Below are 25,365 nucleotides of genomic sequence, written 5' to 3' on the forward strand. Positions count from 1 at the left end.
ACACACCACGCACTAATGTGATTCTTAAATAAATCTGAATAATTTACATTAGCACAAAGTGGGATAGTCATAAATGTATACATAATCCATGTATCCATAATTATGTACATAAAACTGTTGCCCATCTTAGCCCTTGCAGGAATTAGTCAATGTCGTGTTTGCTCTGAATTAATTCAGTATCAGTGGTACAGATTATTCAGATGCTTTTGGGGAATAACAAATTATTTTGATGGAAATAACAAAACAAAACAAACAGCAAAAACTCCACTGTATAATTATGGCAGAGAGATAACAATATCCTGAGCTCCATGGGCATACACATACACTACTACAGAGGAAAAGATCTGAAAATCCTGAACGTATTTAAACACTCTATAGCAAACTGGAAACTTCAGCTTAATGTGAAACCAATGCAGCTAAAATAAAGTGGGTTTAAATGTGAATCTAAAGATGGAAAGAAAAAATGAACCTTTGAAAATTATTTGCTGTGTTAAGTGTAATATTTTACTCTTTGTAAAGATTTTCTACCCAACAAGAATCTTGTAAACAGCTGGATGCTAGACATAATTAAAGGGCATGTGGGTATGTAACCTGACAGAAACAAGGGAAATTCAGTTGTTAAAATGTCCGTTAAAAATAGTCCCACTGCATTGTAAAATGTGAAGCCTTTGGATATTGCGTTCTTGTTCTGCATAATTTGCTCCATTCATATGGGATAATATACAGCCAGGAAAGGAAAAGTAAATTGTTTAAGGCAGTCACTCTGCCCAGCTAGAATCTCAGAAATAAAAGCACAGATTCTTTAACAAAGCTGTGTTAGGTCTATTACTACACTAAATCAAAGGGGGAAAGAGTGTTAAAACGAGACTCTCTAGGAACCGTGGCACCATGTTTTGTGTTATCAGAGAGTGATGGCCATAGCTCACTACACATGTTATGTATTACACCTGCAGCAGATAGTTCAGACAGATCAGAAAAGGGTACGTTTGATTCACTACCATTGGCAGTATAATAAAACGGGGTGTATGTGGCTGGGGGTTGGTGGGATGTCTGCAGTCTCTAATAAGCAATATATCAACTAAGCACTGTCAGGTTTTTGTAGAAAGTTCCCCAGCATGATTTATTGCATTAATTACAGTCATGTGGGCTTCATGCTCCTAAGCCTGAAATTGCAATCATATTCTAAAGTTGATTTAAGAATATGCTTTGGCCAAGACTAACGTGCAGCTTATTATGATTAATGTAATAAACTATTTATTACATACTTCTTTTTCTTTTCTTTGTTTCTGTTTGCTGCCCTAGTTAGTGTCTCATTCCAAAGCTGTGACATACAATTAGATTTCAAATTACAAGGATCCTCATCTGTTTTTCATCTACTTCTTCATTGTTTCCCTCATTTTTACATCCTTTTTGTTCATTTTCTCTCTGCATTTTCTAACTCTGTTTCTTATCTGCTGTCTGGAGTGCATTTAAATCAAGAGCAGGCAAATTGTGCTCTGTGAACGTGTAGCTGTGGCTCTCCCCTTTGAGACCAAGTGCATTGTTATTGGCAATGTGCTCGTTAAAATAAAGGCATCTACGCTCCCTAGTACAACACTGTGGCCCTTCTGTGGGGCAACCACATTAAAAAAATAATAATTGGGGGGCCAATCATGGGAATGTGTTAATCCTCTACCAGTATTGAGTGGGAACTAGAGCTCAGTCAGCCTAACTTCGATTCCTGGAACAAATTATTAAACAATCAGGAATAATAGGGTGATAGGTAATAGCTAACGTGGATTTATCAAGAATAAATCCTGCCAAACCAACCTACTTTCCTTCTTTGAAAGGGTTACTGGCCTAGTAGATGGGGGTAGGGGAAGCAGTAGATGTGATACATCTTGACTTTAGTAAGGATTTTGATACAGTCCAACATGACATTCTTATTAACAAACTAGGAAAAAATGGTCTAGATTATATTACTATAAGGTGGGTGCACAACTGGTTGAAAGATTGTACTTAAAGAGCAGTAATCAAGGTTTGCTGTCAAACTGGCAGGATGTATCTAGTTGGGTCTCCCAAAGTTCCATTATTCAATATTTTCATTAATGACGTGGATACTGGAATGGAGACTATGCTCATAAAATTTGCAGATGACACCAAGCTGGGAGGGTTGCCAGCACTTTGTAGGGGAGGATTAGGATTCAAAATGTCCATGACAAATTGGAGAATTGGTCTGAAATCAACTGAATAAAATTTCATAAAGACAAATGCAAAGGTACTTCACTAAGGAAGGAAAAATCAAATGCCCAATTATAAAATGGGGAATTACTGGCTAGGCAGTAGTATGGCAGAAAAGGATCGGAGGGTTAAAGTGGATCACAAATTGAAGATGAGCTAACAATGTGATGCAGTTGCAAACAAGGCTAATATCATCCTGAAGTGTATTAACAGCAGTGTCATATGTAAGACATGGGAGGTAATTGTCCTGCTTTACTCAGCACTGGTGAGGCCTCAGCTGGAGAACTGGGTCCAGTTCTGGGCGCTGCACTTTAAGAAAGATATAGACACATTGGAGCAAGAATAATGAGAAAGGGTTTAGAGAACCTGATTAGTGAGGAAAGGTTAAAAAAGTTGGGCATGTTTAGTCTTGACAAAAAGATGACTGAGGGGGGACTGATTACAGTCTTCAAAGGGCTGCTATAAGAGATGGAGATCCATAGTTCTCCATGTCCACTGACAGTAAGACAAAAAGTAATGGGCTTAATCTGCAGCAAGAGAGATTTTGGTTAGATGTTGGGACGCATTTTTAACTATAAGGATAGTTAAGCACTAGAATAGGCTTCCAAGGGAGGTTGTGGAATCCCCATTATTGGAGGTTTTTAAGAGCAGATGAGAGAAACACCTGTCAGGGGTGGGCTAGGTTTATGTGGTCCTGCTTCAGTGCAGGGGACTGGATTAGATGGCTTCGTGAGGTCCCTTCCCGCCCTACATTTCTATGATTCTATAAAGCGGAGACTAAACAGTTAGGGGGTGGGTACATGTTCCTCCTGTTCTCTGCCCCTTTACTCCTCGCCTCTGAGGGGAATAAATGCTGTGTATTATTTATCTCATATGATCCATAGCAAACCAGGCACCCAAAAAGGCATCTTCGGTCATTCTAACCTTAGTCAGTATGATCACAACATACTATATTATCATTATCATCATTGTGGTAATACCTAGAGGGCACAAACTGGGATTAAGGTTCCTTTTTGTATTTTAGACATCTTTTATGTGTATTTGGCTACCGTATGTTATCATCCTGGTTTCTAAGAATAACAGTAGTGTTGTATTGCATCTTTCCAGACAATATTTTATGTGTTGTATCTAACTTCTCTGTTTGTATGCTGTGAAATATAGATCCATGTTCATAGATCTTAGATGGTCTAAAGATTCTCATAGATCATAAAGGGGTCCAAGTATTTCTATGAACTACCGCCAAGAATCCTGCAGGTGTTAATAACTAGGCACAGTAAGCATTCATACAGAGCATATAAACCTCACAAGGGCTCCTGTGGTGGTTTGCTCCATGTGAATATCTTACAAATGCGGAAATAATGCATTCCATCTTCCGAGGCCAGCGATGCACACCAATACATCACACAGCAGTTGATGTTTAAAAAAAAATTAGCCAGACAAAGACTTCATGACAGTAAGCTAAGGCTCTAAATCGCTTACAGTAGCTTAAATGGGAAACACTGTAAAATAACCTTGTAGTTAAGAAACACCAACCCAAACACACAAACAGCCTCCAAATCAGCCAGCCAGAAGTGTCAATGTTAAGGTTACACTTAAAATAAAATAAAAACCACCAAAAACGTTGAAAGTACATTTCAGGCCCTGCATTCCGAGGTTGCTACTAAAGTATTGCAAACGTTGAAAAGGAAAAGCATGAATCTCCTAAATAAATAAAAGAAGGGTGGGTCAAGAAGGGGGGAGAGGAAAGTGTCCTTTTAATTTTAATTTGACGTAGGTTGTTTTCTTCTAAATAACTGAACAGCCAGGGCCAGATCCTCAGTTTGTGTATATCTGCAAAGCTCCACAGAAGCCAAAGGAACCCTGCCAATTTAAACCAGCTGAGGATGTGACCAGTTATGTATCAGTTGCATCTACTGTTTATGGGCCTGATCCTGTAAGGTTCTGAGGGAGTTCAGAGAACTCAGAGCCTTGTAGAGTCGGGCTTCAGATTTTGTAGCATTCATGTGTGAAATCCTGGCCCCATTCAAGTCAATGGCAGGTTTGCCATTGATTTCAATGCGCCAGGATTTTATCCCATGTCTTTAAAGGGTATGTTGGTCAGGTCTGGATTTAGGGGCAAGTGACCCAGGTAACCGCTGGGAGTGCCTGGCTTGGAAGGTGCCGGGTTCGGGGTGTTGTGCATGAATAAATATAGATTTACAGTTCCTAGCGTGCAAATTATTCGTCTATATGACAGGGATAAATCATGCATGCAAATTGTGCATCAAAGTTGTGAAATGGGCTACAAATGCACTAAAAAATAAGGTATTCAAAAATTTAACAAACTGTGTGGGGCAGGGGTGCGCCGAAGATGCTCCTCGCCTGGGGTGGCATCTGGTCTAGGGCCAGCCCTGATTGTGGTAAAAGTGGGAGAAAAGAATACGTGCTGAAAAACCAAACTACAACTAGAGTCTGCCTTAACATCTGTTCAGATGTACATACTGTAACAAATGAACAGACGACTAATGTTTATTTTAGAAACTCTTACTTTATTGAGATATCAGGTTACAAATATTCTTGTGCTCATTTACTTGGACTCGGCATTCACTTTTCTTCAAGGAAATCTGAATATGTCTTAATTTGGACTCATGGAAATATTTCACTTGTAATTTTGGGGAAGTTAATTGATCATAAATGTAATTTGTGTTGACCAGAAAACCTTAAGAGCCTGTGCAAATGGGTTTTAATTAAGAAATATTAGCAATCTTAGAGATTTTACATGCCATTGAAAGCACTTGATAAAAACATAAAAATATAGAGTTTTTGGCCTAAGCATTGTGGTGTTTAGAGGAGGGAATGTTAACTGATAGGGAGAATTCCATGGCAATATAAATGACTATGGTAAAAATTCAAGCAAAATGTCTGGTGTGGGGTTTTTTTTTCCTTGAAAGTGATTGTTAGCCACTGTGTTATTCCTTTGATACTGCACGGTTCAGAAGCTGTTATATGTCAAAACTGATAAATATATATTTTGCGACTGAAGCCCTTCTGCACTTTTTGTATGTATGTGTATATGGGCGGAGGAGAAGCTGCCAAGCAAAGTCAATTCTTAACAGATAGTGAGGGAATAAAAATGCCAGAAATATCATTCTACAAGTGCTGTGCTGTCTGTTATTAAAGGATGTCTTACTCTTGGAGTGGTTCTGCATAGTCTCAGGCACGATTTATCAACGAGACCTCTTAGTCTGGGAAGGGGTGGTTTCCCATCTTTACAACACTGAGAAGAGAGATTGACTTTCCAATGTTCTTTCTAGGACAGAATGAAGAGCCAGATAGCTGTCTTCTGAATTCCGTGATCATAAAGGTTGCTTGTATTCTGGGTATGGCCTTGCCTGTAAATGTGACATTAGCATTTACTGTGAGCAAGTCTCTAGAATAACTGTATTGTAGTGCTAGGCACGAAACCTGCAAGGTGCTGTGTGTTGTGTTTTCAGCACGGAGTTGTGAACACTTAGCACCACAAGGCATGTTTTTGACAGCAGGGCACGTTTTTGTTCACTTGTATTAGAATATTTTTTAGGCAGTAGGTTTGCACTTAAGAATCTATTCTAATCAGAGAGAGAATTGGCCAGTGCACAAACTCTGGGTATGTGTATGCTGCAAATGAATGTGTAATTGCAATGCGGGCAGGCATACCCACGCTAGCTTTAACCTAGCTAGCCAAGGTAACAGTAGTAGTGTAGACGTAGTGGCATAGGCTTCAGCACAGCTAACAACTTGACTACGTACCCTGGCTATCCGGTGGGCTTGTACTTTGGTTGCTAGTCTGTGCTGAAGCCCGTCCCACCACATCTTCACAACTGTAGCTTAAAGCGATCACAGGGATCATAGAATCATAGAATATCAGGGTTGGAAGGGACCTCAGGAGGTCATCTAGTCCAACCCCCTGCTCAAAGCAGGACCAATCCCCAATTTTTGCCCCAAATGGCCCCCTCAAGGATTGAACTCAGAACCCTGGGTTTAGCAGGCCAGTGCTCAGCCTGTGCTGCAATCTAGGGTGACCAGATAGCAAGTGTGAAAATCTGGGACAGGGTGTGGGTGGTAATAGGCATCTATATAAGACAAAGCCCCAAAGATCAGGGCTGTCCCTATAAAATCAGGATATCTGGTCACCCTACTGCAATCAGGCCTTCCCTTGCAGTATAGACATTCCCTTTGACTGGTGACATGTGCAGCTTATAAGAAAACCACATCACAACTAGCATCATATTTCTGCCAAGATCTAACTGTCTATAGGTTCAAAGTTAAACTGAATTTGAGACTACCTGTAGTAGCTCCATCTGGTGACTGTCAGTAATGTTATAAACCATTTGCTTTTGAACCTTAAAGAAACCAGCATCAGAGTCGAACTAAAACAAATATTTGTCTCCTTTGTGTATAACTACAGAAGAGTTTAAATGCAGCTGTCTTACTCAGTGTTACCCGATGACTTTTCATGCTGAAATAAAAACAACCCTCAATTTGTAATTCAGTTGTTAGTGTTAGACCTTATGCATACTGCAATCAGAATAGAAAAAAATCCAAACCATGCTAGTTACATCTGAGTTAAACACAGCTGTAGTTTAGTGAGGAAGGATGATCTGGTTGTTAAAGTGCTAGTCTGGGACTCAGAAGATCTGTGTTCAGTTCCTCTCCACCACAGACTTTCTGTGTGACTATGGGCAAGTCACTTAGGCCCAGATCCACAAAGGTAGTTAGGTGCCTAAATACCTTTCAGGATCTGTCCCTTAATCTCTTTGTGCCTCAGTTTCCCTTCTGCAAATGGGGGATAATAGTATTTTCCCACCTTGAGGGGTGTTGTGAGCACAAATACATTAAACAACATGAGATGCTTCAATACTACAGTAAAGTGGGGCTGCATAGATCAGCATGGACATCAGTATGTTTCAAAGCTATTTTATTAACTAATGCTGCCAGCAAACCCAGTCAAGTACAGTTTGAGTAGCCTAGGTTCTCAGGAAAAAACTGGTCAGAGATCTGTTCTGAATGGAACCCAGCAGTATTTCAGGTTGTTACGAGCAGGGTTCTGTCCTGAGAATACACAAGATTGTATCAATGCTATATATGTTTTTAATTTTTTTTTTCTTTCTAACAAGCAGCAAAATAATTTGTTAGGACTTCAGAAAAACCCGGCTCCGCAGAGCGCATAATGCAAATTCACATGACACAGCAAGGGCGGGATATGGACAGGAAAAGGGGAAAAGCAAGACAAAGGTGACTATGACAGGCTCAGTTAAGAGTAACATTAGGCCTCGGAATCAGTGGATATTGACCGCTCTCCTGGGACAGGGATGTGGACCTTTGTTCCTCTGACCGAGATCATATGGCTGAGACCAGGAAATGAACTCCAGTTCCTTAGCAGCACTCCTAAGTGTCAGATCCTTATTATATAAGGCCTGTACACTTCTTTGTGGCTACATTAACCTTTTTTTTTTAAACCTTTCCTTCTTCCTCATTTCCTATAGGTGAAATGCGGGGAGTTAAGATTTTAATGAGGCCAGGGAGAATAGAAACAGAGTTATTTGCCCCCTTCCAACTCCTGTAGAATACAGGTTGCTGTTTGAAATCTCTGTTGGGTAGACATTGGTTGTGTCAGAATTATATTTCTCTGGCATGATTCTGCACGGCATTACCCTTGGCTTCTGCCAATGGAGGAGTGACATTTTAACGTAATCGGCCTGATTCGCCACAGTTACATCGGCATAAAATCAGAGTAACACAGTGGCGAATCAGGCCCATTACGCCAGACTCTCAGCTGGTGTAAATGGCTGTAGGTCTGCTGATTCCCATGAAGCTCTGCTGATTTACACCAGTGGAGCACCTGCCCCATTATGTTTAAAAGTCCCTACCTCCCACGCAAAGTGACACGCCAGACCACTGAAATAACTAATCAGAAGATAGTGATAGTAGAGAGGTTACATTGGATATGGTTGCCAAAGGCGCTGATTTGTTAATAGGAACTACCAGGCATCTTTAAAGCACAGAGGATTTATAACAGCTTACTTGCAGATATGAAATTTATCTTCACAAGTTCAGAAAAGATGAGTGACTGTATGATGCTCCTGTGTTGTGACAAGCCATCCTTTAACAAGTGATGATTTATGGCATATTTAAGAGGAAGCTGTTGTATGTGCTGTGTATACAGAAGCAGTATTTTAAAAGTGTGTATGGCGGTGGAAAAGTGGACTGCCAGTCAAAATTAACAATTAACTTAGGCTTGAATAGAGACTGGGAGTGGCTAAGTCATTATGCAAGGTAACCTATTTCCCCTTGTTTTTTCCTACCCACCCCCCTCCTTAGACGTTCTTGTTAAACCCTGGATTTGTGCTGGAAATGGCCTACCTTGATTATCATACACATTGTAAGGAGAGTGGTCACTTTAGATAAGCTATTACCAGCAGGAGAGTGGGTTTGTGTGTGTGGGGGGGGGGGAGGTGAGAAAACCTGGATTTGTGCTGGAAATGGCCCAACTTGATTATCATACACATTGTAAGGAGAGTGATCACTTTAGATAAGCTATTACCAGCAGGAGAGTGGGGTGGGAGGAGGTATTTTTTCATGCTTTGTGTGTATATAAAAAGATCTTCTACACTTTCCACAGTATGCATACGATGAAGTGAGCTGTAGCTCACGAAAGCTTATGCTCAAATAAATCGGTTAGTCTCTAAGGTGCCACAAGTACTCCTTTTCTTTTTGCGAATACAGACTAACACGGCTGTTACTCTGAAACCAGTCAAAATACTGATGACTTATAAATGGTGGTTGATGTACTGAAGTAAATGTTTGTTCCCATGCTTTAAACAGCACCAGCTCTTTATTTCAACACTGTACCCTACCAGAATAAAAGGATTTCTCCCAGGCATTGACCCATGTTAGTCTCCATTGTGGTATACTGGGGTTCTTTTATCTCAACATCAATATTGTGGTTAGTCTTCAAAACAGAGCTGTTACTTTTTATTCACATGTTCACTGCAGAAACCTGATTGAGCAGTGTTCTTTTGACAGCTGGCATGTGCTTCAAAGGGGATGTATACAGTCCTTGACCCTTACAATTCCACTTATCCTGCATGGGGATCAACGTCCCATGGGTGGGTTCCACTGAATGCATGGCCTTGTGGTTGAGAAGCAAGACTGGGACCAGGAGATCTGATATGGGCTCTGTTCCTGGCCCTCCTGTATGACTTTGGGCAAGTCACTATCCATAAAATGGGGCTGCTAATACTAGTTGTCTACTCTGGAGGAATGCACCTTCCCAATCTTGGGTTGCTCTGGGGGCTGGAGAGGCCCCCAGGATAATTTAGGCAGCCCTGTCTGAAATCTCTGCAGCCCCATCTTTCCTTGACACAGCCTTCTGGTCCCAGATGCACCCTGGCACACCCCCTACTCTGCAGCTTTTGATGGGGGTCCTCGGAGAGTAGCCTTATGTCTGTGTTCTCCAGTGCCTGTCCTGGGGGAATCTTCTCCCGGCTGGAGCCAGGGCTTTTAGGGCCCTTTTACGCTGCGCTGGCCTAGTGTATAGGGGCCAGAGCAGGAATGAGGCTCTCATTCCAGGACAGAATTAAGCAGCAGCACTCAAGTTGATCAGGGACTGAACCTACAAGATACCGAGCACCTCCTATGTGGGTCTGATCTCTCTCTGCTCCCCCCGGAGTTAATGAGAACACTCAGTGCCTCTCAGGAGGTACTCAAGGGAGATGATCTTCAGACATAGGCAAAAGGTGGTTTTGCCCTATGCTGAGGCTCTATACAGTAGCGATGACCTATTTCAGTTACACAGGAAGAAAGAAAAGGAGGACTTATAGCACCTTAGACACTAACAAATTTATTTGTGCATAAGCTTTCGTGAGCTCCAGCTTACTTCATCGGATGCATTCAGTGGACAATACAGTGGGGAGATTTATTTATACAGAGAACATGAAACAATGGGCGTTACCGTACACACTGTAACCAGAGTGATCACTTAAGGTGAGCTATTACCGGGGGACGGGGGTGGGTGGGGGACACGGCCTTTTGTAGTGATAATCAAGGTGGGCCATTTCCAGCAGTTGACAAGAACGTCTGAGGAACAGTAGGGGGTAGCGGGGGATAAACATGGGGAAATAGTTTTACTTTGTGTAATGACCCATCTGCTCCCAGTCTCTATTCAAGCCTAAGTTAATTGTATCATTCTGCTCTTAGGCCCTGATTCAGCAAAGCACTGAAGCACACGAGTCAGTGGGATCCTCGTGTACTTTGTTGAATCAAGGCTTTAATACCCTAATAAGGCTATACTGTACATACACAGAAATGGAAGGATAGGATAACATAACCCTTTACAGTGACAGCAAGAGCAGGATTTTAGCCTTGTGTCTCTTCCAAATCATGTCTGTTTAGTTCCCTGACCTCCCTCTGCCCCACCCTCCAAAAAAAAGTTTTACTAATGCTAATAGTGCAGAAATAATGCAGCTGTTGAAAAACAGTTCATTTTTATTCATCATCAGCAGAAGTGCCAGCTGATTTCTGATTCCAGATCCTTATTGTTGGTGATGATGAGATTGAAAGCAGATAGAATGCAGTTGGATTTTCAGATACTAAAGTCATCATGTTTTGCTGGCTATTAGGGAAAAAAACCATAGTTACTTAAAAACTAAGCAATTTTCAATATGGAAGTAATTAACGGAAAATAAATATGGAACAGCATTTTTACAGAACTTCTGTTTTGATCCTAATTACACTCTTGGAAACATGCATCATATGATATACAGTATGGTGACTGTATTATGCTTTTTTCTTTGTCTTGATAAGTGAATATAGGACAATATAACTCCTATGTTTATCTGAACAATAGATGAAATACTGGAGTTGAATAGCTATCTCAAGATGCATCCATGTTGAGTCCTTGGAGACTCACTAGTTCTTTTGAATTATGTGTATATTAGAAACATTTCATCTTTGTCACAATGATCAAAGGAAAAATGTAAATATGACAACTTGTCAGACTTAAACATCTGACATCCAAATTACATACCTGTCAACATTTCAGGAAGAAAATGAAAGTGATAAATAGCGATCAAAGAGGGTGGGCATCCAGTACATTGTTCTGCCTTTGGTCCTGTCTCCTCTTTAAATTTCACAGATTTCCTCTTCCTCCTGCAATTCACTACAATGAGCAGGGGATCTGGGGTGATTGGAGAGCAGCCCTGAATATCATGGTTATGGTGTATCACAGTGCCGTCAGGGGAGGAGTAAGCTCTGCAGCACCTGGGCTCCATACAGGGCTTCTTTCCCTTCTGCAGGCAGGGCTGAGAGTGAGAACCATTCACAGGGGTAACAAGATGGGGGGCTGGAAGTGCTGGGAGTGCTTTTCATGAGAGAACGGACTCTTCTAATCTAATCTGGGAAAGTGGCCAGTTCCGGCTCCTCCTAGTGCCCAGAATTGAGGTCCAGACAATATGTAACTTCAGACCAACCGAAAAATCTGGCTTATCCTCCAAAACACTTTAAAATGTGGATGATGCCAGTGTTTGAGGGCTAGCAGAAGAAAGATTGAATTTGTGAGCATCACCCACTAAACACTGGTGAGTTAACTGGCCTGATGTTATTTTGGCCTGATTTAAACAGGCCAAAGTGTTTAAACAGGAAGAGTGGGTAGTGCACATTGTCTTGTACCACATTTGTAAGTGCTATGTAAATTGGATAAATCCAGCTGTTTGCTAGGTGTTACTGTGTTCTCACTGAAATGCAAATGCCAGTACCTATCTGCGGTTATAAATAAGGACACTCTTAAAGGCGACCTGCAAAGGGCAAAACAAAATGAAATTGTATCTAATGTTGTTTTTTAATTACGTATAAAAAAGGCGTAAATCATTTCTGCTTGTTAATTGGGAAAATGTCAGAACCGAGTTCCTTTAACTACAACAGAGCATAGCTAATTCTTTGTGCTTGTCACTGAAATTTTCCTTCTTTGTGTTTGTTGTTTATCATTTTCTAATACCATTAAGCATTGTCATATACCTGAAGAGACCATTCCATCTTTGTGCTTCTAAATTACATCCTTGTATAGATGGGTAATTTGCACATGTAAAGAAAATAGTCTTTCAATATCACATGTAATTTAAATGTAAGGACCATTTTCCTTTTTGTGCTTTTCATGCCATGATCAGCAAGAAAATTAGTATCTCAACAAAAGTTACCTTTAGCGATGGCTTGAACTCTGATTAACAATTGTGGTTTGATATGTCACTGATCACAAAGACCTATAAAAATATCCTTGTAGACCAGCATAAAATTGTTTTCAGATTTTGATTTTCTGCCAAGGTTTCCAGCATGAAAGAAAGGTCAGTTCCTCAAGGAGAAATGGTTCCACTCTCAAGAAGAAACCTGATTGTGTAGGTGATCTTAAGTCTAAGTGAATTTGTGGAGTGCTGTCTTGGTAGCTACTGATGTTTTTCTTCTCTGTCCCCTAAAGATGAAATATTCTCCATCTTTCATATCTGTACACTTGTAAACAGGGGCGGATTTAGGGGCAGGTGATCCAGGCGACTGCCTGGGGTGCTGAGCTCAGGGTCCTGTGCATGAATAAATACAGATTTACAGATCCTAGTGTGCAAATTTATCGTCTTATATGACTGGGAAAAATCATGCATGCAAATTATGCATCAAAGTTGTGAAATGGGATACAAATGCAATAAAAAATAAGGTATTCAGAAGTTTAACAAATGGGAGGAGGGGTGCCAAAGATGGGCCTCGCCTGGGGTGCCATTTGGTCTAGGGCCGGCCCTGCTTGTAAACTATGGATTGCACTGTAGTATGGTTATTTGCAAACCCTTTGTGTTTGGGTGTGCTGTGTTATAACGTTCTGTACATTTCTGTCTATATTTATTTAGTACTTGAAAACACATCTCATTAAAGATACTTTTTAATGGAATAAATATGATGCTTTAGTTTTTGTTTTGTTTTTTAATTGGAACCAGTACAACCTCTGGTTTCACAAATGAAGCAATTCAGAATGGGTTTAGCTACTCGAATTGGGCCCCTGCGCACAGCAGTGGAATCAATCTACAAGTTTTCTATCTCACATTTGTTCGAAAATGCAGACTTGCCTCTAGTCCCAGACTTGTCCACAAATCTCCATGCGCCCAAGTGTGCGCCAGTGACAGGAGGAGCTCATTTTGATTGTTTTTTTGCCATACTCTAGTAACATCATTTGTGAAACTGAAGTTGGCTTTTCAAACATGAGACAGGTATGTAATAATGTTTTCCAATGATCTTTGTGAAATTGATTTTTTTTTCCTTTCTTAAGGAAATTATTTTGGGGGCAAACATGTCGCACAAACTCATTGTTCCCTTGTCTATTCTTTTCCCTCTGTCAGACCAGGATGAGAGATCAGCGGAACTCAGCAGAGAGCAGAATGAGAAAACCATTCGCAGCACTCAGACGGCTCTCCGTAACTTCAGAGAGTTTCTCATCTCCAAATATCCCTCAGAAACCCGGGAAATCTATGTCATCCCTTGCAAAGAGCTCGACGCCTACCTAGCCTCCTTCTTTGTGGATGCCAGACAGAAGGATGGCTCAGAATATGAGCCAAACAGCTTGGCCAACTATCAGTGCGGGCTGGAGCGCTATCTCAAAGAACACAGGTATGGATACAGTATTACAAGGGATAAAGAGTTCAAGAGATCTCAAGAAGCTTTGAAGCAAAAGCAGATAGAGCTGAGGTGTAAAGGCAAAGGAAACAAGCCACACAAATCCATGAAGCTGACCTTTGCTGATGAGCTTATCCTACGCAAAAGAGGCTTGTTGAGTCGATATAATCCCGAGGGGCTGCTGAACCTTGTCTGGCTAAATAATACTAAGGCGTTTGGACACTGCACAGGTTTTCATGGGTCCACCCTCAAATGGGGGGATATCAGGCTCCGGGTGACAGAAACAGGCTTGGAATATTTGGAGTGGATGGGGCAAGAGACTGGTGATATGAATGCCAAAACCAAGAGAGGAGGGACTGATTCCAGAGTCTATGCCACCCAGCATGCTCCACAGACCTGCCCAGTGCAAGACTACAAGGAGTATGCTCAAAGACGGCCCCCTGCAATGCGATACGAAGATGCTCCTTTCTACCTGTCCATCAAGCCGGTTGTCAATTTGGCTGCACTTCATTGGTACAACTGTCAAGCCCTGGGGAAGAACAAGCTTGCAAAGATGGTAAAGACGATGTGCGAGAAGGGCAACATCCCTGGCAGAAAGACCAACTTCAGCGTCTACCAGAGCTGCAGCACCCTGTCCGAAGCACAGAGTAACCAGCTGGTGCTAATCTGTAACAATTTAAGTCAACAAGCTGCCCAGTCTATGGCAAGCCACTCCAGTTCTGGCAACTTCATAGTGTCGGCTTCTTATGACTCTTCCTCCGACACAGCTTGAAAGGTGGATTTCAATTGAACAGTTTTTTGTTAAGCGTTGAATTTATGCCCAATAATACACATCAACTGTGATTGTACACTACTTCCCCACACCTTCCCAGTGTTAATTCACTTTATAAAAAATATAAATATATAATATATTTTTCTTTTTACAAATAAGTCGATAGAAATAGTTTAGTATTACTAACATAGTATTTATAGTGTTTAATACAAAAATGAAAGCTACTTATGGGTTATAATATAATTGCAGATTTTACAAGGGCAAAATGGTTCTCAGGCAACACAAGAGAGACTGGAAATAGTTTTTAACATGCATGCAAACAATGAGTGTAAATCCCCATGGAGGCTTACATCTTAAATCTGTTTTAAATCATCTTTGTAAAGCTTCTTATTTTGATCTCCAAGGTAGAGGGAGACAAACTTAGACAAACTGGCTGCTGCTTCTTACCTGAAAGCTTGTTCTAGTTCAGCCAGACCAGGAAATAAGAGGTGTATCCGTGTAAGCTTGTGAAATCATTTAGAGCAGATTTTGTTTTCTTATTATTGTGGTTCCTGAGGCTCATTTATGCCAGCTGGAAAAATATATAATATTCCTAAACAAAGTCCACTGAAGACTATTTTTTAACTATTTTTTGTTGTTGATTTTCTGTGATCAAAAATGTCGCTGGTCTTTAGACTATGAAATATTGTTTTGAACAATATGCAAAGGTGTAATGGCAAAAAGACTGTTATACAAATAATCTTTACTGTTTCAAACTAAGCATTGGTCATTAGTATTTTGTTTTATGTTATCCATGGAAATGCAACGTGAGCTTCTACTAAATTAGAATTTCAGCCACTCTTTCAATTTTCCAGGGAATGCAACAGTGCTGAAAAATCAGAAATCTCTTCCCAGGCCATAAAAATAGAATACAGATAAATCAAATGTGTCTTAAATTGTCATTCAACATCCATAGGAGGCATAATAGACAATTTAAATGATTTTTATATTTAATATGTGAGGGGGTAAATTAAATTCTTAAAATACTAGAAAACACAGTGAGCTAAATTCAGCTATTAACACACAGTTCCCACCGAAGACAATAAGTGTGAATATGAAAGCAGAATTTGGCTCTTAAAGACTAAATAATGACTGTTATCTTTCCAGCTGATTTACTTTGCAGTATAATTGTTCATTAAGCACAGGGAGGACACTAACAAATTAAACATTTCAGTTGGAACCTTTACATTATAATCCCTAACCTTTAAAATTAAGTATGATCATTTTGATGGTAATTGAACTGAGTTTATGCTGCATTACATATGAAAATGCTTTGCTAAGGTACCCTAGCACTGCAAAGATGAGACTTTAAACAAAACCACTAACAAGCTGATCTGATGGCCATTGAAGTTAGTGGGAGTCCATCCATTGACTTCAACGGGTGCTCGATCAGGTCATAGGTGAGCAAGCTGCCTGTTTCTTCGTTTACATTCTTTAGATCTGCAACTCTGTAGTGAGTGACATTTAAACCAGTGGAGAATAAAGGGAGGGTGAGAATAAGGGTAGCAAAAAGAAATAGAAACTGACCAACCCAATGAATATATTTTAACGGGTGCGAGGGTAAAATTTTCTCCTATGCAGAGGATTAGCACAAGGTTCTATGCATCACTTCAGCCTTATTCTGAGGTCTTCAGTGGAATGTTAGTAGCACGTCGACCTTGTGTTGACCCTCTGCACAAGCATGAATTTCACCCCAACGAATCTCTCTCCCACCTGACCTTGTAACACATATCAACTCTAAAGCAACTTGTGTGTGGCACAATCTGCTTTTGAACTCCCAGTGATACCTACATATCAGTGCACCTTTGGCACTACAGGGCTTTGATTTCTTGTGTGCTTGCTAAACCAGAGTTTTGGACAAGAGGGTAAAATCACCAAGAGCTACTACTCTACCCATCTTTCCGGCCCCTGAGTTACTAACAGATACAGTACCCTTTCTTCCCCACTGTTGAGGACTTTGGGGTAGACATTGGTTTGGCTGGAGTCAGGTCAAGATAGCTGATAGCTCATACTGCAAGTTCTTACTGGCTCTACAAGAGGCATTGGTCTTGATTTTGAACATTGCATTTGAGGCCAAAACTTACGCCCATGGGCATTAGCGTCAGGTGTGCCACTGAGTTCAGTGGATCAGGATACTTGGCCCTTTAGGGTGTGTCTACACGGGAGTTGGAGCTGTGATTGGAGAACAGATTGGCGTACCCATGCTAGCTTCAACCTCTCTCGCACATGTAAAAACAGCAGTGCCAGTGGGGCGGCCTGGGCTAGCAATGTGAGTATGTGCCCAGGCTCACTGATGTGTTCGTGCGGCCTGGGCTGAACTAGCTTGGGTATCCCACCTGTGCTGGAGTCAGACCTCCAATTGCAGTACAGACATAACCTGAGTGAAAGAGGAGGGAAAATAATGGACAGTAGGTGCTGGCGATGGGCCTCCTAGGGCTTTTAGATGGTGCCTGCAAATAAATGTGCCAATGCCACACACCATTTGGATATCCAAATGCCATTCCTGTGACTCTCACACACGCCCTGTCCTAACATGCTTCCTTGGAGAGACATGTGGTGGCGACTATCTCTGTGATGTTCAAGGTGCTGTAGAATCCCCTTGTTTGGCCTCTCTGCTCCCACAGAACAGAACTGCAGTGTCTTTAGGGCATCTGGCTCCTCCCGCGGCTGAGCAGGAGACACAGGGCACCCGTTGAACCGAGTGGCAACACCACCATGAGAGATAGTAATGCATCCCTCTCGCGGGTCTGGTCAGTATTATGGAACCCGTGTAAGTAGGACCCGGAATTGTTAGCTGAGATGAAATGGTTTGCGGTGTGATTTCTGCCTTTTCATATTTTCTGATCAAGCTTTGTCTCCCTGATTGGCCCCATACAGCATAAAAAGAAATACATTTCTCCACCAAACACTTGAAACGCTGCTTTGTGCATGCGAGGGTTGTGTTTTAGGGTATGTGTCCACGCAGCAGCTGCAGTAGAATGGGTGGCGGCTTGCTCTAGCCAGCCAAGTACTTACCCAAAGGGTCAGGTGAAATTGTACTCGGGTAGGTTGCCGGAGCTGCTGCTCATATTGCTATTTTTAGCATGCTAGCTTCTGCAGAGCTAGCACCTGTCTGTCTACCCATGCTGGGAATTACACCTCCCAGCTGCAGTGTAGTCATCCCCTTAGACTTACCAGAGCCTTTTACTCTGTCTGGCTGGAGGCAAGTCTAATCAGAGTAGATCATTAAGGAAGAAAAGGCACTAAGATTGCTGAATGCACTTGGGGAGCAAAAGCAGTTCCATTGCTTTTTGCTTCTCAATCCATATTTCCCATACCCTTCCTGCCAACTCCCATTTCCACAGTGTTTGTCTGTTTGGCATTTACAAGTTTGAGTTCGGGTTCACGTCATAGGCAGGGCATTAATCTAGATATAACCATGAAAGATAGCAGCTCTGCTAGTTCCCATGCTTAGGAATCATTGTGTATTTTGGAGATTGGGAGGGAGGGGCATGTTTATTGCATTTATTTTATTTTTAAATACATGTTTGTGTATTTAGCCTTTTCTTTTGTACTTTATGACAGCCCTAACGAGTAACTCAGGGTTACAATAGACTGAACTTGCCATACCAGTGGCAGAATGCTGGAAAGCTTTGCTAGGAATGGTCAGCGCAATACAGAGCTCTCTAGTTAGACTCTTTGTTGAGGTAGCTTTGAACACATAGGGCCAGAATCTGATATCTGTATAGTATGGTTGCCACTGGCTATGCCCCCACTGCCAGCCTGACCCTCCTCCCCCCAGCAGCCTGCCCCCACACCCATCCTGCCCTAGGAGCCGTGGCATGTTACACACACTCAGAGCAAGACCAGGGCATCGGCTGGACTTCAGCGTGTTGTCCCCCAGCTGCAACTCACATGGCCAGCAGCAAATAAAACCTGACATGCCACATCCGCTGACCAGGAACAAGCAAGGCAGCAGAAAAACTGGCCTGGCCAGGTGGCAACCCTACTGAGTAGCACCATACTCCAACAGTAGACCCATTGGCGTCAAAGGGCACTTGGACGAAGGTGCTATTCAGTCTTAGTAATGGTATCAGAATCTGGACCATAAAGGAGGTGCTATATACGTCTTTATTAATATGCCTGCTGTACGTTTTAATTTAACCTGTCAAAATAGAGCTTTGAGAAGTGAGTTCAAGTACTTCTCTCTTTTTTAACTTTGGGAAAAATGAGTGTAATGACTCTTCCTGTGCGATATTTGCTTGTTGAATTAGCTGGAAGTGGGAATGTTATTGTCTCCGCAGTGTGAAGCTTTCCTGTTAGTAAAGCCACAACAGTGCAGCCAGGACATAGTTCCGTAAATTGCCACAAGCCTTTTAACCCTTTATTTCTACAGAAACCAGGGGCTAGATTCTGTCACCCTTACTCCATGATCACTCCCACTGAAATCAAAGGGACTAGTCGTGAAATAAGGTATTACTCATAGCCAATGACCTGAGCCATGTGAAATGATGGAGGAGTTGGGAAACTTGTAAAAATGCCTTGAGAGTCTTTGTCTGTGCTATTGACTGACTCCTGTCCTAATGTAAACACTGGCATGGGCTCTGTGCATTTTAAACGAAGTTAAGAAAAGTAGCACCGTTTAAAAGTGTTTAGTATGGTTCGCATCAATATGACGGCCCTCATTTACGCCTAAGCAAACCCACTGGCTTGAGTGGGGTAACTTGGGCATAACTGAGTACAAAATTTGGTCCTCTAATTTATTTTAAAGTTTAATACAGCTACACAAACCCTGAGCAGGAGAGAGATTTCAGAGCCACTGTTTTTGTTGTGCAAAGTAGGCTTTGCTGAGGTTACTGCTTGACCACATTGTCAGTTCTTGCAAAACAACTCGCAGTAAAAAGCATGACACTAACAAGTGTAGTAAATGTAAGTCAAACCGTCTGTTTAAAAAGCCAAGAAACAAACCTGGACGTGTGTTATGATCACCCATTAAAATAGACACAGGTGAGTTCATCTGAAAGTGGTCCTTCAAATACATGCATATGAGTCTATTTGAATGACTGGACATTCAGATATGTGTGCCTATGGATACTAGAACTGAATGCTTATGCCTTGTTTTAATAATCACTGGTGTCTATCTCTGGGGTTATTTCATGTTTGCACAAAACACCTGTTTCACTATGTGATACTCCATGCTTGAGATGGGTGAACTCTGGAGTTTTGTGAACCTTACAGTCTATTATTTGTGTCTGAAAAGGCTTGCACAACTAGTTCAAGTATATGAATCTTACCTGGGTTACACAAACTTCCACGTAGCTATGCTTTTACATACAGGCAGTTAGCATAAAAAGCCTACAGGTTAACTGTAATTACATTGCAATGTGCATAAAAACCCCTCTTCAGTTATTTTATGTAATAATTCTACAATAATAGTGTACAAGCAATGTAACCTTGGACAAAATAACAGTGCAGGACAGCTGTACTTGTCACACAGGTCTGTTTCTTGAAGGACACCAACATTGTGGAACTATTTCATATTAATATGCATTTCTCAGAAGCTACAGAGCATTGATATTTAATCTATCGTGTACTTACAGCTTTGTTTTGGCATATGAGGTGTTTTACAGGTTACATTAATACACACACTTTGCTCAAGTATTTGATTAGAAGGAAAATCACATTTTATTACGCTGCTGGTATAGCTGATGTGCAGCACAAAACAGCATTGCCTAGTAGGAGGTGGCTTTGTGCTTTCACACTGCCTGGATTCTGGGCTGGACAAGGGGCCAGAATGGCCCTAATGTAAATTAAAATCCCCATAGCACCATGTACTATCCCTATTCTATTCAGATTCCTATATGTCCCTCATTGCCATAGTATCTGAGTATGTTCCAAACGTGCATTAAATTACATGACTAGCATCTGTTATGTATGGTTCTTCCTTTCTCTCTTCCCCTCCCCAAGGACAATTTGTAGAAGTTTGTGATGGGGTCCTGACCCCTGCCATCCTTGATCCACCCCCTCCTTTCCTGATCCTGATATGTCCCCTACACCAGTGGTTGTGAGAAGGCAGCTCACTTTCCCTGTACCAGGAAAATCCTTCCTCTGTCTATGGTGGCACATTCATGGCACCTGCACACTGGAGCGGGGGACAGAGTCTTTCCCCCTGAGTGTGCCTATTTCTACTCCTAACAGACACACCTGTGGTCCCTGGAGCACGGGCCCTAGCATTCTGGTAATTGCAGGCTTAGATTTCGTAGTATGCGATCACTGAAAGGAACACCAGTGTGTCTATTTGAATGACCACACAAGCCTAGAGATGCATCTCATTGACTTATCTCATACCTGAAATCATTTAACACATGTCATTGCAGGAGATCTTTCCCACCCTGCCATGCAGGTGAGCATAGGTGAAATTCACCTTTGCACAAGGTCTATGCACCATTCAAGTCTAACAAAAGTCCTCAAAATAGGATTCAAATGGGACCTAGTGTCACTTGGCACAGGGGGTTCATTTCATCCTATAAATAGTGCCAGATATCAGGAAATAGTATCTTGTCCCATAACTCCTTGCGTTCCTCAGGGGGTTAAGGGAGCTGTGAAATCATGCTAATTTAACACAGATATATGGTATAATCTGTCCTAAGTTAAATTAAACCATTTGTTACCTTTGTGCTCATCTGGACCAGGTTTAAGATGTACAGTACATCGTTAAACATGACTGGAAACAGATACGCGTTTTGCTACACGAGATGCTACTTCTGTTGTCACATAAAAAGGCCATTCTGTTCTGACTCAGGCCATTCTGTTCTAACTCACCCAGGGACAATGAATTTTCTTTTTGCGCTTTCATGTATGTACTGGAATCTATTCTCCTCCCATTAAGGGGGAATAGTACATAGAGAAAAGATCCCAAAACATAGATTTATTCATGGAGAGTAAACTCAAACTGTAACTTAGAACTATTTTTTAAAGTTCTGATTCTGAACCCTTTTGATTAAAAACCTTTGGTTGAAATACACCCATCAGAGTAGGAGCCAGGGAAGCCCCCCAAAACAATTAAACCACTGGGATTCTGCTACCATGCAGGCAGGAAGCAAAGTAGACACATGAGGCTACTACATAGCTCCTTCTTGTTCTAGGAATCCCAAGTGTTTTATGAAACAGTGTGTTACCATAGACACTGCGTGCCGGCTTTTCCAAACTGTTCCAGCAGTTTTATGGTGGTGTATCTCCACCGTAGCTGATAGAGTTACCCCAGTGGAAAATCAGTCTGTGATAGTAAAGTGACTGCAGAGGTCAATATGGCAGCCATTATCAACTCAGCAACAGAGCCTTAGTTCTAGTGTATCATATGTGTCTGTGTATAAGTAGTAGCTTTTCTTTTGATTGTACAGGACAAGAGTGTCAGAACACAGCCGGCCATTCTGATGCGAACTGCAGCTTTCTCTACCCTATTTTTCTTAACGCCTCTCAGCTGTGCAGTATCCCCAGCACATCTCTGCCCATGATAGAAACGATAAGAGTGCTAGCATAGACGAGCCGCCATGCCAGTACTTTCATCACCCTGTCATCTCGATGGGATCAGAACGGGGTTACGTGAAGCATTGCTAAGGCACTACAATAGTGCCCCCACCATTCCTGGCACCAGCCCAGCTGCACCAGTTGGGGTCCAACCCTGGGAGATTGAAAGAAAATTGCCAGAGTAAATACAGGTAGCTAGTTATGCGTTTGTGGCTTGCAGTCTCAGGAAGGAAACAGCGAGTTTGTTATTCTTGATAATAAGCATTCATGTTAGGGAAATGGTCAAACCGACAGTGACATGTGGAGTCCTAGTTCCTCCTGATGAAGAAACGTCCGTTTAGTACAAAATTGGCTTGTAACATGGAAGTAACATTTTTCATACAATACAGTTTCCCTATTGGTGTGAGAAATTTCTTTCCCATCTTCTGTTTTCTCACTGAATCTATTAATATTAGGGGGTAATAGATACAAAATTCTATTAGTTTGATTGTGCAAATGATTTATTTGCTGCTAAATGAGTTCTCTTTGTATCGATAATGGACCTACAGTTGAAAAGGGATTAGGAGGTTAGTTCATTACAGAGCAAAGTGAAGTATTTTTAACAGTCATCTGTTTTGCAGTTTAATTTGGATCTTCAGTAATGAATGGACACTACATCCATTATGGTTGGGACTTTCAGTAGCCTAAGGGAGTTAGGTGCTCAGTCTCAATGAAATTCAATGGGATTTGGGTGCCTAAAGCTGGTACGCCCCTTTGAAAATCCCACTTTATATCCATTGCATTAATGGGTTATGTGTTTTTTTCCCATTGTTATTTTCTACTGTCTGTAAATCTCATGTAAGTAACTGAGTTGCCAACTGAGGTGAAAAATTAACAAAACACAAGTTTTTATTTGGCATAAAAAACCTGATTATTTGATGCTGAAAGAAAATAGACCTTTTAATTCAGTTTCAGAGATATTATCCTTGCTATTTTTTAATAGTCTACTTGTTATAAAAAGACAGTCTGACACTTCCTACGCCTGGAATTTGACCTGCTTTACAATAGCTATAATCTTGTGGAAAATGTCCTGCACATCCTCAGGGCAGTCGTCTCAGCTTGCGTAAATTGGTGTGTAGCTCCGTTGACTTTCATGGAGTTAGGCCAGCTTAACCCAGCAGAGAATCCAACCCAGAGTATTTATTGGATTTGGGTATTTTTATTGAAATCCACCTCTCCTTCATCAAGAAATTTAAAACACCTCAGGCAATAACCATGGCTTTTATAGGGCCTAGATTTTTTTAAAAAGTTTTGTGCTCTGCTTATGCAGCTACATCAGAAAGAATGCAAAAAAAACCCCACATCTAAAACCCTAATGAATTCTAGAGATGAGTTTATACCCTCTGTGATGTAAGTGCTCAAAAAAGTGATATTTAGTGCTATTTTAACTAATAGAAATTTTTCACAGGAGACTAGAAGATTTGAAGGGTGCAGGTCATCAGAAAGGGAGCCTTTCCCTTGTAGGTCATTGGTTTAAATCAGGTCCATGTTGACAGTGACTACAGTTCATTCTGTCTCATAGTTATTTGGCTAGTTACCATATATGAGACGACTTGGTGGTCTCGATGTAATGCCTAATGGAGATGATTGATTAATGTGTCTGTATCACTAAAAACGTCACTGTTGTTTACAGCAGCCGGAATACTTGGTGGTAGTTTCAGTAAAGGCTAAATGAGATGAGGAATTTTAGAGGGCAGCATGAGGAACTTGCACTGTGACAGCTGCAACTTCATAGAATCATAGAAGTCTAGGACTGGGAGGGACCTTGAGAGGTCATCTAGTCCAGTCCCCTGCATTCAAGGCAGGACTATGTAATAAATAGCCCATTCCTGACAGATGTTTGACTAACCGGTTCTTAAAAACTTCCAGTGATTGAGATTCCACAACCTCCTTTCATGTATGTTAGCAGGAATAGAGCTCAGGAGCTTTGATTCTAAATGGTATGCTTGTGGTAGAAGCACTCTTACCTTCTGTGGGCCAACATGTAGGGCATGTCTACACTTACCTCTGGAGCAATCGATCCAGCAGGGGTCGATTTATCGCGTCTAGCGAAGACGCAATAAATCAACCGCCAAGTGCTCTCCCATCGACTCCGGTACTCCACTGGAGCAAGAGGCGCAGGCGGAGTCGACGGGGGAGCGTCAGCAGTTGACTTACCGCAGTGAAGACATGTATTTATTATTCATGTAGCTGAAGTTGTGTAACTTAGATCGATCCCCCCCGCAGTGTAGACCAGACCGTAGAGGACAACATAATCACATACACTTAACCAGCATTGCACTTCGACCCACAAGCATTGACATCCTTTTTTTCCTCTTGAGTTATGCTTTCAATATCAGTCTTGAGAAAACCCAAAGTGAAAAGAAATCAAAACAACTGATTTTCCCCCCGATTTCACATCAAAACTACACAAAACTTTCACTCAGTTTCAACAGGAAACCATAAATCAGCCCAAGTTGGTTTGAAATTGGGGCTAACTTTGCATCGCGCAACCCAAAACAGAACCTGCAACCCAGTAACAATTTTGCAATGATTTCAGATTTTATTGTGCGTCCTGCTCTCATGGCAGCCATCTAGCTTTGTGTTACAACAGAAAGCTTTGTAAAGGAGATAGAAGGGGTTTAGATGTTTTTATTTAATATGTTGACAGGCTTTACTAGTTTCCCTTGTCTTAGTGTTTGGTTACGGGATAGTGTAATGTATATATATGGCTTCTAGAATCTTTCTGGTCAAATTAGACTGTGAAATGACTATGCGACTTTCACTCTGGGGTAATCCCCAGTTTGCTCTGCATTGCTGCTGATCGGATTCCCCATCTGTGGTTAAAAGTATTTAATGTTTTTACTTCTCACCTAAGGAACATCAGGCTTGAGAACAGACCAGTTAAAGAAATCGTTTCCTAGGATTTAAGGCTCGAGAAATAAAAGCAAAGTTTAGAAGAAAAGGGAAAACAAGGAGCGATACTGGGCTTCTATACGATTTTGAATAACTTCATTCAGGAAGACAAATATGCTCATAGCAAAGAAGAGAGAGCAGCCAATGAGTTACGATTGTGGTAGTAATTTTCTTATGAGTTAATTTTTTTCCCTGTGTGCCAGTCATAGGTCCAAATCTTACAAGCTCTG

At 41.4% G+C, this 25,365-nt stretch overlaps 1 protein-coding gene across 11 annotated transcripts in view; it reads left to right on the forward strand.

The window, feature by feature from the left end:
* KIAA1958 (KIAA1958 ortholog) overlaps window positions 1–25,365 on the forward strand; it is a 118,144-nt gene that overhangs the window by 66,770 nt on the left and 26,009 nt on the right. For 5 of the 11 annotated variants that reach the window (XM_043546707.1, XM_043546705.1, XM_043546709.1 and 2 more), the window contains one exon: window positions 13,611–24,336. The exons of 5 other annotated variants lie outside the window; for them this stretch is intronic. In XM_043546707.1, the coding sequence (XP_043402642.1) occupies window positions 13,611–14,656 (1,046 nt within the window). In that variant the 3' untranslated portion in view covers window positions 14,657–24,336. Of the gene's footprint in view, window positions 1–13,610; window positions 24,337–25,365 lie in introns of those variants that run through there. One more of the 11 variants, XM_007062312.4, reaches the window with a different exon arrangement.

This window comes from Chelonia mydas, chromosome 5 (genome assembly GCF_015237465.2).
Source record: "Chelonia mydas isolate rCheMyd1 chromosome 5, rCheMyd1.pri.v2, whole genome shotgun sequence".
NCBI classification, from domain to species: domain Eukaryota; kingdom Metazoa; phylum Chordata; order Testudines; family Cheloniidae; genus Chelonia; species Chelonia mydas.